Source organism: Lampris incognitus, chromosome 1 (assembly GCF_029633865.1).
Source record: "Lampris incognitus isolate fLamInc1 chromosome 1, fLamInc1.hap2, whole genome shotgun sequence".
NCBI lineage: Eukaryota > Metazoa > Chordata > Actinopteri > Lampriformes > Lampridae > Lampris > Lampris incognitus.
The window spans coordinates 107,274,779-107,294,658 of NC_079211.1; the positions used below are offsets into that span (position 1 = coordinate 107,274,779).

The window sequence follows — 19,880 nt, forward strand, 5'->3', positions numbered from 1 at the left end:
TTCACATCAAGGTTCACATCCAGAATCGAGTCTTCACAGGTCTGGGATGTCTTTTCAGACAATGTGACTTGGATATTAGTCAGTTTATTTGAATGTGGTGCCATGTGTCCATATATATATATATATATATATATATATATATATAGTGACAACCACGGGGGAACTTAGCACCCGACCCAACAACGAAACGGAGACCGTCGGCAAGCTGAGCCCGCTGTGGGCATTTATGCAAAAGAAAAAAGGAAAACGTTCAGCAGGAGTAGTACTCCTCGTCTGAGCCGGCTGGCTCCTGTCTTCGTTGGCTCGTACGCTAGGCAGCCAACACAACTATAGCTTTCTCTCTCCCCCCCCCCGGGTGGCTGTCTCTGGCTCCCTTTTATCCTGGGGCTCCTCATCAGCCTCCGATTGGGGCCAGGTGTGTCGCTCAGTCTCCCTCTCGTTGAGGGGGAAGTGGGTACAGGTGTGTTTCTGGGCTGTGCTGGGTCGCTGGCCATGGTGCGGAAGCTGGGCTGACCCCAAGGTTGTCACAATATGTGTACATATATATATGGTCCATAGGGTTAGTGATTGTGTCAGGAAGGGCATCCGATGTAACATTTTGCCAAATCATCATGCAGATTGACAAGACCGCCATCGGTGCTGTGCTCTCACAGGCTACCGATGGAAACTATCAAATCCGCTGTGGCGACCCCTGGGAAACCGCGAACAAGCCGAAAGAAGAAGAAGAAAATTTGAATGTGGTCCCAGTTCTCAGTTTCCCTGGCAGATCATGTGTACTGTAATTTACTTGCTGTTGGGACCAATGGAAAAAAATGCGTGTTTGGGTTGCTAGCTAAGGTTAATAACCTTTAGTGTTAGCAAATCCTTCACAAAACCAAGTGCCAGAATGACTAAAATGACTCTGCCTCCCAAAGATCATGGTATTGTAGAGATGAACAAACAAAATAAGTCCAATTTTAAACGGTGTTCAATGGAAAGCACTTACCATTTAGTTGTTCTGTAACAGTATTCAGTAGGAGTTCACTGGCACCTAAAATTTCCCAACAACACAACAAGAAACACTATGAGAAAATAGGATGTGATTAAGAAATGTTTTGTAGAAAGACTGAATGAGTAGAATGTAATTTACCTGCTTCCAGGCCATAAAAGTCATCTGGGGAAACAAAACAACATGGAGATTACCACCACGTCAGCTTGAGCATTGTTGGTTTTGGGTTAGAAAAGGAAAAAAAATGTGTTGATTTCAACGGAAGTGTTTAGTCAGATGTGAGCAGCTAATAAAGGAGAACAAGAGGGGGGCACCATTTTAAAAAGGCGATTAAATCTGAACGGTGACTCGTCGAAATCAACACCCTCAAACGGCCCGATTTAAAAGTAAATCAAAACCTACGCATGCAATACCTGAACGTCGAACCCGTCTAACTCTCTGATGGTTTGGAAAAGAAGGAATACTAAGTGTGGGTCTGGACCCGCATGCAGTGACAGGAACAACTCTGTGTAAGGTCACCAGGGCAAATCAGTCATTATCAACCTTTGCATGCACCAACATATCCATTACCAATATTTACCAATACCAATATCGATGCCTCATATTTGCCCCCTGTATTGAGTTCGTTCTTTAAACTCTACCTTCAGAGCACTCCATTGCCCCTGAAAACTGGATAGAAATCCTTGGTCCTTTCAGTCAAAAACAAAGGCAATTAACCACGTCACCATCGTAATTCCATTTTAACAAGTAGTACATGTGGTCTCGAGACAAAAGAGAGCGTGACGTACCGATTACGACGTCAACTTCGCCGGTCCAGACTCTCTCACTGTTACTGCTGATCTCACAGCGATACTTCCCATGATGCTCCGGCGCCACATTCGGAATCTGTTGGAATGTGCAGAGACTCATTAGAAGGCGCAGCGTGTAATGTTTCTGCTATCCTGGATCATAACATGACTCGAAAATATCAGCAGGAGTTGCTGAATGGTAGCTACTAACACAAAATACATTCATTCAAAGAATGTTTTAGTTGTTTGAATCCGCCAAGCCGTGTGTCTCACTGGCATAAATATAGGTGGTGCAGCCGGTGCAGTGACACCAGGGCCCGTCGCTAGGGGGGGCCCGTCAATATTTCTGCATGCATTGTCCTAGTCCAATGTTACGTGTCTGTTTTGAGCATGTGATGATAGCTTGTTCAGCGCGCGCAATATCATTTACCTATCTAGCCTACCTAAGTAACGTTAGAAAAATAAAATCAAGCAAGCAAGCATGAGTTACACACATACAAGTGGATGTAAAAAGAGGAAGGAGAGCAAGGAAAAAAAGGAAAGCTGCAATGTGTGCTGCGTGCGTGCCAAACCATGCAATCTACCAGGTTTTGAGTCTGTGTGCTCCCGTTACTGTCGAATGACAAGGCTATTAGCTATATTACAGCCTAGTTGCTTTGTTGACTTGTTTCATTGCCTTGTCGACTGATTTGATTTAGAGACCGTCTGTTTAGGTTTCCGAACTCTGTCCGTGGTGCGTCCGCTCTCCGTGGTTCTGAAGTGTAGCCAATCTTTGACGTACTGACCTTTACAATAACTTATCTGTGTAAATTTTGTCTGTTACTTTGATATTTCTATTTTATTTGTTATATTTTATGCTGTGAAGCACTTTGTGATTGTATATCTGTGAAAGGTGCTATACAAATAAATTACTAAAATTACTTACTAAACCCACCTATGGTAGTGGTAGTGTTTGTGTGTGAGCGAGTGAGAGAGACGGGGGGGGTCTACGAGGGTTGCTTGCACCAGGGCCCATAATAAATATGTTACGCCAGTGGTGTGTCTACTTAGATTTGTTGTCGTCGCTCACTTTACTGTGGTCATTTATCAACCTCTTCACACATGTGCGCCTATTTTCTATGCAGACTGCTTGTCCTTCTTATAAAATCATAAAATGTGCTAAATTAATAGTCTGATGGATTGATTTTGTGATAGCCTTTGCTAATGACTCATTCATTTAGCCTCCACTATCATGTATTCTTCTAAAGACCACCATTGTTTCTGGAATCATTTTTTGTGGGGGGGGGGGTTTCCCCCTTTTCCTCCCCAATCCCCAATATCCGGCCAATTACCCCACTCTTCCGAGCCATCCCGGTTGCTGCTCCACCCCCTCTGCCGAGCCGGGGAGGGCTGCAGACTACCACATGCCTCCTTCGAGACATGTGGAGTCGCCAGCCGCTTCTTTTCACCTGACAGCGAGGAGTTTCACCAGGGAAACGTAGCGTGTCGGAGGATCATGCTATTCCCCCCCAGTTCCCCCTCTCCCCCTGAATAGGCGCCCCGGCCGACCAGAGGAGGTGCTAGTGCATCGACCAGGACACATACCCACATCCGGCTTCCCGGAGGTAACGTGGGGATTCAAACCGGCGATCCCCGTGTTGGTAGGCAATGGAATAGACCACTATGCTACCCGGATGCCCCTGTTTCTGGAATCTTCAAAAGCAGAAATAAATGTGATTTTTTTTTTTTAAAGAAAAAACCAATGTCTCTAAACCAATGTCTCTAAGCTAGTTACGAGACTATTGTCTGAAATTTGTTTTCCTCAAACAACTACTTTTGGGGGTTCAATAATATTCATCTGTACACAAACACACACACACACAACATGTTGAACGGTTTGATGACCTATGACCCTCTTAACACCTGCTGTGGATGTAGGTTGACAGGAGTGCTCTTTCTTTCAAGTGACCAGAGTATTTTTGTATTTGGCCACAATAGCAAACACTGTAGGCTTCCAGCCCACATATAATAGACATCACACAAACATAATGAAATTTATACAAAATAAATTTGAGCTTGTGGCTCTAACCAACAAACGCATGCGAATCTGACTCGTGTCAGCCAGCTTGGGTGGAAGCATATAAGTCAAAAAACAGATTTTCAGGACACTTGTAGGGGGTGAACATGCAAGACAAGAGTGTTTTTTATCCATTTTAAACAGTTGGTCACAAGAAAAGTGACTGACTTGTGCGGCATTCTGCAGTTTGGCGAAGGAGAGAGAAATCCCGTTTTAATGCACGGCCTCATGCGATGTTGAACGTAAATGTGATCAAGACCCATTAAATTTAGATGCAGTCAAGCATGTAAGGCACACTTCAGCGTCTGGCGTACAGGAGGTTTCTGTGACCGATTTCATTACCTACAGAGACAAATCAATCGCAAGTATGTTGCGTTTTGAGTTCAATCTGCTGTGTTCAACGTGACACAACCTGTCTGTGGAAAAAGAACTTACTCCCTGAAAAAAATTACCCCTCTATCTATCCATCCATCCTTCCCCCCCTTACCACGAGCTTCCTCTTGGAGGCATTGTGGAGAGGGACTCCATTCCTGTACCACTGGTAGCAAGGGATGGGTCTTCCCATGGCTCCACACTCCAGCTGCAGTGTTTCCCCCGCCAGCACCTGCTGAGCCTGGGGCTGGATCACCACTTTCACGCTGCTCTCCAGAGAATGGTAGCTCTGACCTGCTGGGTCCAAAGCAGATCATCACATTATGTTTAACATGAAAGTCATGACTGGATCAACTACCCAAAATGAGGGAAAAGTAGTCAATCATTTGCATTGTTTCAACTTTGCGTTGTGGTGCAATTTAACTGCATGTCCAGTGTAGCAGAATGGGTGCAGCACACCATTAACATTCGGGGTAAACCAAACACTATCATTGCCTTTTATCCACCCATTATCCAAACCGCTTATCCTGCTCTCAGGGTCGCGGGGCGGCTGCAGCCTAACCCAGCAGTCATTTGGCGACAGGTGGGGAGACACCCTGGACAGGTCACCAGGCCATCACAGGGCCAACACACACATACCCAGGGACAATTTAGTACGGCCGATTCACCTGACCTATATGTCTTTGGACTGTGGGAGGAAACCGGAGCACCCAGAGGAAACCCACGCAGACACGGGAAGAACATGCAAATTCCACAGAGGACGACCCGGGACGACCCCCTAGGCCGGACCACCCCGGGGGCTCGAACCCAGGACCCCCCCCCCCCCCGCTGCAAGGCGACTGTGTTAACCACTGTACTGCCGTATAAAAATTGTCTTTTAGACAATCAATTTTTTTTTTCTTTTAATGAAACCAGGGTGCCAAATGTCTGGTTTATGTTCTGCCAAAGTACTGTAGCATCACAAGTTAATCACCTACAGATAAACTCTACAAACACTTGGCAGGCTTATAAATCTACAATGAGGATGGGAGTTTTACCTGGAATGTTTATGTGGCTAAAGAGAGAATGAGGATGACGTCTTGGATTTAGATTTATCTTGCATTTTTTAGAAGATGCAGCACCCGGCCAAACTTGCTTGTGAAACGAGTTGAACATGATAATGTCATCTTGACAACTTTGTATTAAGCCACATCATTTGCTTGGCATAATAATAATAAAAAAAACAACAAAAACAATGTTAATAAGAAGATTCAAAAGTTTGTCCGAGTAGCGTAGCGGTCTATTCGTTGCCTACCAACACGGGTATCACCTATTTGAATCCCCGTGTTATCTCTGGCTTGGTCAGTCGTCCCTACAGGCACAATTGGCCGTGCCTGCGGGTGGGAAGCCGAATGTGGGTATGTGTCCTGGTCACTGCACTAGCGCCTCCTGTGGTCGGTCAGGGCACCTGTTCTGGGGGGAGGGAGAACTAGGGGAATAGCGTGATCCTCCCACATGCTACGTCCCCCTGGGGAAACTCCTCACTGTCAGGTGAAAAGAAGCGGCTGGCGACTCCACACGTATCGGAGGAGGCATGTGGTAGTCTGCAGCCCTCCCCGGATCGGCAGAGGGAGTAGAGCAGCGACTGGGACGGCTCGGAAGAGTGGGGTAATTGACCAGATACAACTGGGGAGAAAAGCCCCCCCCCCCCAAAAAAAAGAGTTATGGGCAAAAAAGAAAGAAATGAAATGTATAACAAAGGAAGTATAAATTGGGAAACCGTTCAATGCATTTGTGTTTATTTGATAGACGGTCACAGACAGACAGAGATAGACAGACAGACACCGGACAGATGGGACCCTTCTTGCTCACCATAAGATGTGGCGACATCCAGGACGTCTACCTGAGCCCACTTGCTGAACTCACAGGCGTCCCCACAGTTGACCCTGCAGATATAAAAACCTGCATCCTTCACACACACAGGGCTTATCACCAGGTCTGGCGAGGAGCCGTTAGGCATCTGAGGTTTGGAAAATGTAAATGACATTTAAGTGACACAATTCATAGTGAGGGGAAGGCCTGACATCGTGACTCCGGTCAGAACAGCAGAGGCACTTGCAACCCTCCTTTCACAGAATGAGAATCCCGTTTTTTTGTTGGAAAAAAGACAAAGCTGTAGCAACACTGACAATAAAGTGTTTATAACTAAATTTTGTGCATGTTTACAGAGTAACCTGTGTCAGCGCTCTGTATCCCTAACTGGTGGCGAGTATTGGGCCAGATGCGCTACTTGCCAAAAGGAATGTGAAGCGGTGCGGTGGCCTCTCACTTCCTGGTGTAGTGATCGCCGCGGGTCCATCGGGACCTTAGCATATGGCCGCTCCTACGCAAATGTGTCCGCAGCAGCACCGTCTCATGGTACCTCCTGTTTTTTATAAAGTCTGCTGCGGGGGCGACCAGGTTCCCGGCGGTATAACCGGGTGGGTCAATTGGACTCATTAGCCTTGGTTGGCAGCCAATCTAGGAGAAGGACAACTCTGATTTCAAACCCGGGTAGATGACGCTCGTTATCCAAAGGAATTGAATCAAGTGCAACTAGACTCGGTATATATCCGTGAAGACGTTTCGCCTCTCATCCAAGAGGCTTCATCAGTGCGTGCCTTTCTGACTAGACCAAGCTAGTCTGACTGGCTGGTGATGAAACTCAGATATTTATCCTCTTTGGAGTCGTTATCAGAGCTATTGATGTCCATGGCTCTTTGTGTTCCGATGTTTAGCAACGCCCGTCGTTATCAGAGCTATTGATGTGCATGGCTCTTTGTGATCCGATGTTAAGCAGCGACGGTCGTTGGGGGTGTTAGTTTCGACTTCGTTAGTGCTCCATTCAGTGGTCATGAGTCGTTGGAGCCGTTAGTGACTGACTGTTGTTCTTGGAGGCTAGGCTTCTTGAGTCTCCTGGGTAGAGATGAAAGGACGGCATTGTAAGTGGGAGATAGGTGGTGTCGCAGACCTCCTCCTCTGTTGAGGGATGGTTTTTCCAGTTTCGCATAGATGGCTTCCTTCACCCGTCTTTCAAACCATCTATCGTCTCTGTCCAAAATGTGTACGTTGCTGTCCTCGAAGGAGTGTGTCTTCTCCTTTAGGTGTAGATAAACTGTGGAGTCTTGTCCTTAGGAGTTTGGCCTTCTGTGTTGGACCATCCGTTTGTGTAGTGGTCGTTTGGTTTCTCCTGTGTATAGGTCAGTGCAATCCTCATTGCATTGTACAGCATACACCAGATTGCTTTTTTGGGTGTGTGGTACATGGTCTTTGGGATGAACCAGTCTTTGTCGGAGTGTGTTGCTGGGTTTGAAGTATACCGGGATGCGGTGTTTGTTAAAAATTCTCCTGAGTTTCTCAGAGACCCCAGAAACATACGGGATGACTATGTTATTCCTTCTGTTCCTTTTCTCATCGCTCACCTGGTTGGTCTTTTTGGAACGTGTTGCAGTTTTCACAAAGGTCCAACTGGGTTAGCCGCAGGTTTTTAAAGCTCCCCTCAGGCGTTTGTGTTCTTCCTGTTGGGCCTGAGTGCTGCTGGGCACATTGTCAGCTCTGTGTTGCAGAGTTCTGATGACGCTCAGTTTGTGTTCCAGCGGGTGGTGTGAGTCGAAAAGTAGATATTACACGTTCCAAAAAGACCAACCGGGTGAACGATGAGGAGAAAAGGAATAACATAGTCATCTCGTATGTTTTCAATTCCTTTGGATAACCATGACCTGGATGAATGAGAACATTCACAGACATGAAGCTTGTTAGCATGTCGGGCAGTTCCTCTGGGAGAAGGACAACTCTGATTTAAACCTCCGCTGCCTTGCGGGTATACTCGTCTACGGGAAAGGCTTCGGGAAGAAACCCTGAGGAAAAATCTGCATCCGTCTCCATTGCCAGTCGTCTCGCTTAATCTTGCCACTGGTAGTAGGTGGTCTCGGATGAGAGAGCGGGGTTGATAATGCGCAACTCTTCCTCACTTCAATCATCACGCAAGTCATCAGTCATACATCACAGGATGACTAGATGGTCCTTGTCGCTGCGATGGACGAATAACAAACATCCCTAACTGGTTATGTTCGAAAATGATGTACGGCTTGTGAACTTGAACTAAAGTATCAAATATGAGTATGTGTGTGTGTGTGTGTGTGTGTGTGTGTGTACCTCCTCCCTGGTCTTAAACCACTGGTAGTGTACTCTAGACTTGCCCATGGCGTAGCAGCTCAGACGCAGATTTCGACCAGATAGTATAGCCACAGACTGCGGTTGAATGACAATCTGGATGCCTGTAGATTGGGGAGGCAATTAACTGTGTCAAGTCACACTTTTGACCTGCTCATTTACGATGATTAAATTCACACCAAGGACAGAAAACATCTCTTCACAAAGGTAATAATTTAAGTTTTTCATGAGCAAATGCAATAAATATTGGGAAGAAAACCACAACCTCTTCGTCATCATTAAAAATCAGGGAAATAAAGAAGATCTGGTCTGTAAAATTAAACAGTTTGTCAATCAAGGACTTAAATGAACCAGTTACGGGGTGGTTTGGTTGGGGCATCATTTCCTGCCAAATCTTATGTCAAGTTTATTTGTATAGACCATTATCACAAATTTGCCTCAGTGGGCTTAACAGCAACACAACATCCGGTCCTTAGACCCTCATATAGGATAAGAAACAACTCTCTAAAAAAAAAAAAACCTTTAACAGGGAGAAGAAATAGGAAGAAACCGCAAGGAGAGCAACAGAGGGATCTCTCTCTCAAGATGGACAGATGTGCAGTGGATGCTGTGTATACACAATTTACAGAATACGACATTGAAAGAGGATAACATAATTATAACGTAATTATAAAATATATGAATATGATGAGCAGGATTCCAAGCAGTGTCCAGACACCACTGGAACAGCCCAGGACCCGAGCCACGTGACCAGCATCACCATGTGTAAAAAAAAAAGAAAAATTAGTCACACATCTTAGTGAGAGAAGCATATAACATTAAAACAGGATAACAAAATTACATGGATTTATAAGATATATAAAAAGAAAATGTGATAAGGGGGATGCCAAGCAGTATCCAGGTGGCGACCACCATCACCACAGAGACCTGGGAGGAAGACAGACTGCATGTGCCCACAAGGGAGACTCACATCATACCATTCATACAGAAAAAGAGAAAGGAGAAGACCTCACAGAGAAAAGACATGTGAAAGAAGAGAACAGTTTCTAATAGTCAATAATATACTATATGCTATAATCTCGTTGGCAGAACAGTGCTTGATAAATTCATTGAGAGTGAAACTGACCCGCCATTCAGTACAGGTTGTGAAGGACTCATCAGACTCTAATTGTCTGATGGCAGCAGGAAGGTTATTCCACAAGAATGGGGCCCGACAGGAAAAGGCCCTGCCACCAGCTGACTTTTTTTTTCACTTTGGGTCCACACAAGAGCCCTGAGATCAGACAGGTATGATCAGGCAAGCCCATTTAGGATTTTATAAGTCAGTAGAAGCACCTTGAAGTCTGATCTAGCATGGATAGGGAGCCAATGAAGGGAGGCAAGAATTGATATGATATGGTCAAATTTTCTAGTTTTAGTTAGGATTCTAGCTGCAGCATTCTGAGCCATCTGAAGATGTTTAGCACTAGCATTTGGCAGACCTGAAAACAGAACATTACAGTAATCACGTATGGATGAAACAAATGCAGGTATTATAGTCTGTGCATCAGCCATGGACAAGAAAGAGAACATTTTAGCTGTTATGTAAGTGAAAAAAGGCAGTCTTGGTGATTTCTTTAGTGTGCTTATCAAAGGAAAGGCTGGGATCAAACGTAACACCATGATTTTTGGCTGCTAAACTTTGTGAAATCACGAGTTGTCTATTGTTACTGTTACTTGATCAAATTGGTGTCTGTGTCTAGCAGGGCCAACGACCAGCATCTCAGTTTTAACCAAATTTAAAAGCAGGAAATTTAGCGACATCCAATTTTTCACAGCAGCCAAGCAGGCCTCTAAATGAGTCATTTGAGTATGCTCATCAGCCCTTATAGGCACATACAGCTGAGTATCATCAGCCTAGCAATTGAAATGTATTCCATGACTGCATATAATTTGGCCAAGAGGTGAAATATAAAGAGAGAAAAGAAGAGGGCAAAGAATTGAGCCCTTAGGTATGCCATATTTAACGTCAGAGAATTTTGATGTAATATTATTATAGCAGACACAATGCGTTCTTCCATATAAGTAGGACTTAAGCCAAGAGAGAGCTAAGCCAGAGACACGAAAATTACAATTTACTTTATCTAACAGTATACAGTGATTAATGGTGTCAAAGGCTGCACTAAGGTCCAGTAGTAGAAGCACAGAAGTGGAATCAGAGTCCATAGCTAGTAGAAGATCATTCACCACTCTGGTCAGAGCAGTTTCAATGGAGTGACAGGCCCTGAAAGCCAATTAAAAAGGTTCATATAGATAGTTTTCTTCTATATGGGTCGAACGTTGTTGATACATAACTCTCTAGTACTTTAGAAAAGAATGGAAGATTAGAGACTGGTTGATAGTTATTAAGAGACCCTGGATTGAACTGTGGTTTTTTAAGTACAGGTTTAACCACAGCTGTCTTAAAACTGCTGGGAACAGTGCCAGTTATAGATGATAAATTAACAATGTATAGCATTGTAGGTCCCAGGAAAGGCCAAAGATCTTTAAAAAGTTTTGCTGATAAAGGGTCAAGTAGGCAAGTAGTTGGTTTAGAAGCTAACATGAGCTTAGTCAAACTATCAAGAGAGTATCAAAAGCTGTCATAACAGGGACTACCAGTGACTCATTGTATGGATATGAATTTGGTAGGACAAGGATCTGCAGGAGTAGCTGGAGTTGAAGAACTAATTTTGTTTATGATCTCATCAACTTTATTGCAGAAAAAGTCTAGAAACTCATGGGCCATGAATGGTGAGCAGCTAATAGACGGCTGCCGTTTAGTACGTTTAGATACAGTGTCAAAGAGAAATCTGGGGGTATGTTTTATTAATATTGATTAAGCGAGAGAGATACGCTGCTTTTGCAGCAACTAAAGCAAGCTTGTATTTCAATAAACACTCATGCCAAGATAGGTAAAAAAAAACTTCCAATTTTGATTTCCACCACTTACGTTCAAGTCTCCTGCAGGCCTGCTTATGAGCATGTGTCTCATCATTAAACCAGGGTGTAGGCCTCTTTAGTCGCCTAGCTCTGGTAGTGAGAGCAACTGAATCGAGGAGACTACAGAGGGCCACATTTAAATCACTAGTCAAATTTTCAACAGCCAGTCTCTACAGTGAAAGAAGCCAAAACTTTAGGCAGCTGCTGGCCAAATGCAGCTACAGTGGATGACCAATGTGGCGAATGCATCTGTGCCGACATTAACAGGACAGGCCAATAATGCTTCAAATTTGATGAGAAAGTGATCTGACACAGCAGATGTGGTTGGCAAGACATTCTTATCAGAAACAACAATCCCTTTAGATCAGTGGTACTCAACCTTGCCCTACTCAAGAGCCACATTGACAAAAAATATTTTTGCAAGAGCCACAATCCAAAAACTTCCCTTTCTTCCCTGAAACCAATATGCATTTGAGAATAAGGATAATAGTAATATGTTATTAAGGAAAGAAAAGCATGATGTATAGTGCAATAACTGTAATTTATTATTATTATTATTGCAGCCACAGATGTCATTACTGGCAGTGTTTCAACAGTATCAATAAACAATCATTACTGAATGATTTCCAAGTGCTGATCACAAAGTCCATAACAGCAGGTAACACACAGCACATGGCTGATCATCACAGTCCATAACAGCATAACACATAGCACATTGCTGATCATCACAGTCCATAACGACATAACACACAGCACATTGCTGATCATCACAGTCCATAACAACATAACACACAGCACGTTGCTGATCATCACAGTCCATAACAGCAGGTAACACAGCACATTGCTGATAATAAGTCCATAACAGCAGATAGTCTGCCTCTTTTCTCTGTGATGCTCCCCTTTCTCTCTCCTGTCTCCACCCCTGAAGGGAAAACAGACTTTCAGTTCTTCTGTAGCCTACATTAGTAATTCAGACTAGAAGGGGTTGTCAGAAGAGCAACATTGAACTTACTTCACTCAGTGTGATTTCTGACATTCCTTCTGCCGCACAAGGGATTTGTAGTTGGGCTCTGCGCTGGAAACAGCGATCCGAAGGGCCTCTGTTGTGTGCCGCAGACTCAATCAGTTTTGGTTGCGACATTTTATTTTTGAGAGTGCAGAGAATGCTGCTTCACACCGGTATGTGGACGGAAACGTTGAGATGATGCGTCTTGCAAGTCTGGATATGTTTGAAAGATGCCCCGCCAATTTCCAAAATTCCACAACATCTTTAACCCAAAATGGATGCTGAAGTTCATCCGAGCCCTTTAACTCCACAAACTCCATTTGAAGCTGCACAAGTCCAAACTGATGGCTTATTTGCTTCATTTCATCGACCTCAATCAAGAAGGGGTTTTTCACAAATAGAAAAACATTGCCTTGATCCTTGAAGTCGCAGAATCTTGATTTGTAGTTTTGCTTGAGCTCAGTTAGCACATCACAGAATTGTGACTGACAGGACGGGGCAGCATCTGCATGCAGCATCACTTTCTGCAGTAATCAGAATCGCGGACACTTTGTTCAAGTACAGCCAGTTTGTCAGAAAATCCTCTGACAGCCATGTAAAGCTCATACACGGTCTTGTTTCTTCCCTGCATCTTGACCTTAAGTTCGTCCAAGTGTTGTGCAATGTCACACAGGAAAGCAGCAGAAAGCACCCACTCCTTGTCATCCAAAAAGGAAAATCAGGAAGTCTCCCCTTGGCTGACAATAAAGGCATTCAGTGGTTCAAGCAGGTCCATAAATTGTGCACGCATACATCCTTTAGATAGCCATCTAATCTTGGTGTGTAACACCAAATCCCCATAGTGGTGTTAAACTCTTCACATAGCAATTTAAAGTTCAAGTGGTTTCTTGCACGGGCCCCGATGTAATTAACCACTTCGATTACATTTGCCATCACATCATTCAGACACTTGAATTTCGCAAACAACGCTTGTTGATGCACAATACAATGGTATGAAAAAATGTCCTCAGCAACTCCTTCGTTTTTCAGTGCCTCTTTCAGCAAAGCCACGGCCCCGTTTCTCTTACCAAGCATCACTGGCACATCATCTGTTGTGAGTGTTGTGATTTTTTTCTTGTCCAATATTGAATTATGCCAATGTTTTCAGTACAGCGTTTTTTAACTCCATGCCCGTTGTTCCATTTACCACCATGTCAAGCAGTTCTTCTGTAATGTCAAACTGACTGTTGATTCCTCGGACAAAAATGAGTAACTGTGGCGTGTCGCTGATATCCAGGCTTTCGTCCATTGCAATGCTGACAAACTTAGCGGATGACAGTTTCTCCTTAAGAATATTTTCAATGTTCTCTGAAATTACCTCCTAGCCACAGTAGAATCCAACAGCTGAAGTTTTCTTTACCTCTCATTCCAGGTCCCTTTTCTCGGGAAACAACGTTGAACCGGCAAGCAGTATGCAATCCTTCACCATTTCTCCATCAGTATACGGCTTCATCTTTTTCATCAGTTCATGTGTGATTTTGTAGGACGCCTCTCACTCTTTTACTAGTAATAGTGTGGAAGAAGTTTTTCTGAGCAGTTCGGTTCCGTCTGAGCCTCGCCGGCTTTTCAGCCCTTACCTCTCCACCTTTCAGAAAGTCAGTACTGAACCTTGGGTGTTTTGTTTCACGATGGCGCTGCAAATTGGACCTTTTACATTGTGAAATCTAAAGCAGACAGATGCATTTTCCCGAACTGCTGGACATGAAGAAAAACTCGAGTTCCCAGTCCTCTTTAAATGTTCGATATTCCTCTACATATTTGCGCTTCTTATGTTCTTTTGCCATTTTAGCTTCATGCTATGCCAGTTTTCCAAGTGTGATTGAGTTTGCACTTGTCTCGCGTGTCTACAGAGTGCAAGACCTGAGAGATATTGTGATTGGTTGTTCAGACGGTTGAGGGGTGGGAGCGTAATGTGACTTGCGAATGAATGAGAATGAAATGTTGATGAATTCTGCTGACAATGTTTTTTGTTTCTTTTAAAGATTTTTTTTAAGTACGACTTAAAAGAGCCACAACTAGTCATAAAGGAGCCGTGGGTTGAGTATCACTGCTTTAGATAAAACCAAATCAATGGCTTTACTTAAAAGGATCAGCAGCCTTATTCAGATGAATATTGAAATCACCAAGAATTAGAATTAGAAGAATTAGAACGCGGTCTGACAGGATGCGGAAGCAGGGCAGGCTAAGCACTGGGGGAGTCTTAACGGCGGCCTCGCCTAGCCTTGACTGTGTTTTTATAGTGTTGTTGTGTGGAGTGCGGGGAGGTGTGTCGAAGGTATCTGACTGGGAGAGCTAGCATTGGATTGGCTGAGGGAGCTTGGTCTGCTGCGTCCTGTGGGCCCAAGGACCACGGCCCTGACCGGAGATGCGCCCGAAGAGGAAACACCGAGGGCAGTCTGACAGGATGAGGGAGTGGGGCAGGCTAAGCTAACTGCTAGCCCATGCAGACTGGCAGTTCTGACAGTAATCCTGGCCGGTGTTCATTCTCCTGGACAGTGATTTTTTTTTTAGTTTAGACATATGTGCTAGTTTGGCTATATGTGTTCTTGTAGTTTTTGGATATGTGTTTTTGTCTGTGTTGCACTGCTGTGGGCTGGAGGAAACGATATTTCATTTCATTTCATGTGCGCAAGTGCATGAAATGAAATGACAAATAAAGTGTTTCTGCATTCTGATTTCTGAATTAGAATCTCATCAGAATGAGTAACAAGACCTGAGACAAATTCTCCAAGAAATAGTGAGTATGAGTCAGGAGGTCAATAGAGTATCACAATCTGGCCCGAGCTGAGTCTATTCGTGGCTGAGGGAGATGGAGAGTTAAGAGTTTCTTTGTAAAATGACTTGGCAAATACATTTCTTTTAAGCCTTCGTGTCTTATTTCCTTGAAAACTATTACTTCCTGTGTGGGTTTTCTCAGACATGATCAACGTTGGGTCACACAAACCTATTGTATCTGAAGCATGTTGTGTTTCTGACACTTCTTGACAATAGTCAAGTCTCCACTTCTATCCAACATGGGAATGAAATATTGCAAAGTCAAATTTTCCCTTAAAAGATTACATTTTTACCTGAACCACATTTTTCTCCTCTACTTATTCCAATATCATTTGAACTTCAAAAAAAAAGCTTTCCATTTCCTCTTCTCAGTTCATATTTCCTTACAAATTTAGCAGATGCTTCTATCCAAAGTACCGTACAAGATAGTAGGCAATTACCAGATAAATTTGTGTATCTCATCTTGGCATCATAGCACACTACACCGTAATCATATAGCTAAGAGTGTTGGTCACATCAAGAGCATTTAGTTTAAGTGTGCATTAGATCATCAACAGGGAGTGATATTAGAATAAAGTTACAAAGTAGATGGACAGTTCCACATATCAGTATCACAGACATAATGTCACAAGTGCAAGTCATTGAAGGGCCCACAATGGTAGACACCAGTAACAATGGTGTCTAAATAAGTAAGGACACGACAGTAATAACAGACACATAAGTGATTCGTCTTAGTTGGAAAGTCCCACTAATCAGCTACTTGCCGATTCATTCTTTACAAGCCATGATCACAAACAAAACAAAATCTTACAATATGCCTGTGTTCAAGGACTCATATTTTGCATCTATTGTCAGACCTCCGATCCTTTCAGTTCTCCCTCCATTTGTTACTCATGAGGTAAAGAAATTAAATATAATGCTTCAGGCTGCTGTAAGAGAGTCAGCGAAAACACACAAAATCAAAAAAGAAAACGAAGCTGAATGGAGATCAGTCAGCGAGTGGAGCTGGTTTACCTGGTGGTTTGAGGCACTGGAGGGCCTCCGAGTTGCCCATAGTGTTGAGGTAGTCGGACAGGTGGCCCACGGTGCACCCTCTTTCTCCCAGCAGCCTCAGCAGCGTGCGGCTGGGACTGCCCTCCAGCTTCATCACTTTCAGAGAACACGTCTCTATATCATTTGAGCTGATAGAGAAATGCAAGACATCGGCGGAACATTTAAAGTCGGAATAACAACAGAAACCGTTTGCTGTTTAAATCTAGCACTAAGTCACGGCTGGGTGATATTGACCAAATCAAATATCACTATATTATTGACTGAAGTGTCAACATTTTGGGGATGACTAGGTGTTTTCACAAGATATTCATACACAAAGAAATGTGAGAGAAATTATCCTGGTGTGGATATGATGACCAAGCAGGTAGAGGCAATCATTGTTCATTTCATTTAGCTAAACCAGACAAATAAGTTCAGAAAATTGCATGACTTCACAAAGTAGAACTTGAGACCAAAGAATGACAGCATTTAAGTTATATCACAATGTTACACCAACCAAAATCCCAGACGGTATCTAGTCTGATATCACACTATCGATATTACCAGGTTGTGGAACATTGTTTACATAGTATAGAGTTTTCTAATAACAGGATGGAAATTATGAAAAACTTTTCATCGTGATGGCTGTGCATCCTCAGTGGCTGGGTTGGTTTATATATGCATTTATGCTAGTAACAGGATAGCTTCTAAATGTTTAAAAAGTTTCGTAAACTGCAAACGATTTTGCACTTAATCCCCATTCCACACTGTGATGTTTCAGACAGCTGTCAAAATCATATATTCTATGATTAACAGTAACCCGGGTCTTCAAGTCTCTCTCTTGTCGCGTTATAACGTGCATACGAGCCCTACCTGACTTTAAACCGCCTGTCGCTGGCGACCACCTCTCCCAGTCTCCGCCATCCTTTACTGCTGGTCTTATCTAGCACCCAACACAGTCTCCCCAGGGCCGGCTCCCTCAGAAAGTTGATGTTCGAGGACCTCTCCAGTGAATCCGACATATCGGCAGACAGATTTAGAAACTGACTAGGACACACTTCATAACAAGTCGACGTTACTTCCTGGAAGAATAACAATTGATGCAACCGCACCTACCGCATCTTTCACTTTCCACACGGCTAGATTTAAAGGACCAGACCGGTGTTTTTTGCTCGAGTCAAACCATTTACTTTTTTAAAGTTACCTTCTCGTCGCGGGCTTGCTCAGCTGAAAGCCCCGGGAAACGTTTCAAGTCAATCCCCGTGTTTAACCACGTCAACCCCCGCAACGATAACCCAACTTGGACCAAATAAATAAATAAAAGAAGCTGACCGGTGAAACGGATTACCGATCTCAAGTGGTTTCAAGCCTCGGCAAGTTGATTTCTATACTGTATTGAAATGAATGCAAACCAATGGCTGCCTCGAAGACGGGGAAACATATTCAGAAAATCTTAAACACTACATTACGCTTTGTACTCGGCAGTAACGTAAGACACGCGCCATTTGCAGAAAAGCGACTAAAACCTGTACAATCGCCGGCATGTTCCTTTAAGGCCCTGATTGGCCTGCGTGTTGCCAGGTGGACCTGTCAGCGCCTTTTACGTGCTGACGTCACAGCTCCGCCCTAATGACTGTGGACAATCTTCTTACCTGACAGACGCTTTTGAGGAGCCTCGCAAGGCAGCGGCAGCGGCAGGCATTGCCAAGACGAAAGTCGGTTCATTTATTTTTGTCCACTTTCTCAACATCAATAATCTACTTATTTTCTGACGAGATATGTCATATCTGGAATAAATACGCAAGGGACGAGATCCATCACATCCAGGTAAGTGAGAACAAATACGCACACCTGTGTCTTATAGTGATAACCGTAACTGTAAATTAATTGTTTAAAAGTGTTGTATGTGGCGGCAACAACACAAGGGTTAAGCCTATTTATGATGTTGAGTGAATTCAGGACGTTCTCGCGATTGCCCCTAAACAAGAACTGTTAAGAACAAATCTACATACATGTCTGTGAATGTTCTCATTCATCCAGGTCATGGTTATCCAAAGGAGCTGAATCAAGTGCAACTATACCAAGTCCAGTTGCACTTGATTCAACTCCTTTGGAAAATCTACATACACTGTAAAAACAAGTAGAGCTAAAGCTGCAGTTTGAATGGTCTCAACAATACCCATCTTAAAGAGATGTTAGTTTAAGCATGGGGGTCATTAGAATATTCAAGAATAAGAAAAAATGCAATTAAGTATTTTATTACAGTGCAGTGAATCAGTCATTGTTTTAAGGGCCTGGTCTGACAATGCTCAGTCTGACTGGGTCATTACTGAATGTTGGGGCTGTTAAATGTGACCACCTGTCCTCCTATCGAACCCTGATCAAGTAGGCCAATTGTTTCAAAAAGCCTTATTTTGCCTCTCTTAGGTAAAATGTTTTCAACCCTGATTCAAAACTAACTTGCATCTTAAACCTAAAGCTACATGGATTTGTAAAAAGCCAGAACATGAACTCTAGCAGGTCAGTGACGTTTAAAAGAAATGTCTAAAAACCCGTCACTCTGGCCCGTTGTACCATGCAGGTAGATTTACTACACCTCTTGAAGGTGTTTGGTTGCAACAAAGCATTTCAGTGTTATTTTGTAACAAAGAATTGAGAAGCTGGGGAAAAAAAACACTTTTTTTTTTAGTCTGAAATGGGGACCATAAATCTGCTAAGTGCTCTCTGAAGACCAATCAATCAGCTTCCACTAACATCTCGAAAACCTCCTGTTAAGCTTGAATGACGTCTTTCTGGATGAAAAGGTATGCCTTTTCCAACATGTTTAAAAGTTGTTGACCCCGGTCCGCGGTGGTGTAGCGGTCTAAGCATCGGCTTTGTGTCGATGCAGTTGCCCACTGGGGACTGGGGTTCGCGCCCCGGTCTCGTCAGATCCGACTATGGCCGGACTCGATGAAGCAGCAATCATTGGCAAGCGCTGTCTTCGGGAGGGGGGCGGAGTCGGCTTGTGTTCGTCACGTGAATGCGTCTCTGTGTGTGTCGGAGGAAACAGTGGTTCGGCCTGGAGTCGCCTTGTCACGTAAGTGGGGAGGCGGTCTCCTTCGAGACTGCCGGCCGGAGAGATGCAGTTGGCGAATGCATGCAGTACGAGGGTGGGTGTTTGAATTAAAATAGGGATCGATTGGCCACTAAATTGGGAGAAAAAAGGGAAAAATCAGAAATAAATTTATATAAAAAAAAAATTGTTGACCCCCATAACCTGTAGAGTCCTCATCCTGTGTGTGTGTGTTTTACTGCTCTCTCTCTCTCTGGGTCAGTGGGTCCGTATATTTAAGATGAATATCTCAGTATCAAGACATACCTGAGTAAACAGTGTCTAAAGTCAAATACTCTGCTTCACCTTTGTTCTGCCTAATCATAACCGTCATGTCTTAGGTTTGTGAATACGCACTCGTCATCACCAAGCAGTGAGGTATAATTTGACATTGTGGGTTACATCATGTTTTGCATTATGTACAAATATTAATTGTTAACTGCGTGTTCTGTTTTATAGGCATGAGTATCTGCCAGTAGCCTGGATGTGTACAGTGGATTCTTGGTTAAGCGAGCTGTTTTCCCTGCATACCCCATTGTTTCAGGTGTAAACAAGACGTTCTGCCGGGGCACTTTAGT

The 19,880-nt window shown here is 43.7% G+C and overlaps 1 protein-coding gene across 1 annotated transcript in view; it reads right to left on the minus strand.

The window, feature by feature from the left end:
• Nucleotides 1-17,276, minus strand: part of malt1 (MALT paracaspase 1) — a 33,113-nt gene extending 15,837 nt beyond the window's left edge. The window contains exons 1-9 of the mRNA XM_056295871.1: nucleotides 17,082-17,276; nucleotides 16,191-16,357; nucleotides 8,378-8,499; nucleotides 6,056-6,203; nucleotides 4,320-4,498; nucleotides 1,777-1,873; nucleotides 1,630-1,677; nucleotides 1,130-1,153; nucleotides 986-1,030 (exon numbers count right to left, since the gene is read on the minus strand). Of these exons, the coding sequence (XP_056151846.1) occupies nucleotides 986-1,030; nucleotides 1,130-1,153; nucleotides 1,630-1,677; nucleotides 1,777-1,873; nucleotides 4,320-4,498; nucleotides 6,056-6,203; nucleotides 8,378-8,499; nucleotides 16,191-16,357; nucleotides 17,082-17,230 (979 nt within the window). The 5' untranslated portion in view covers nucleotides 17,231-17,276. The remainder of the gene's footprint in view (nucleotides 1-985; nucleotides 1,031-1,129; nucleotides 1,154-1,629; nucleotides 1,678-1,776; nucleotides 1,874-4,319; nucleotides 4,499-6,055; nucleotides 6,204-8,377; nucleotides 8,500-16,190; nucleotides 16,358-17,081) is intronic.
• Nucleotides 17,277-19,880: the final 2,604 nt, after the last annotated feature.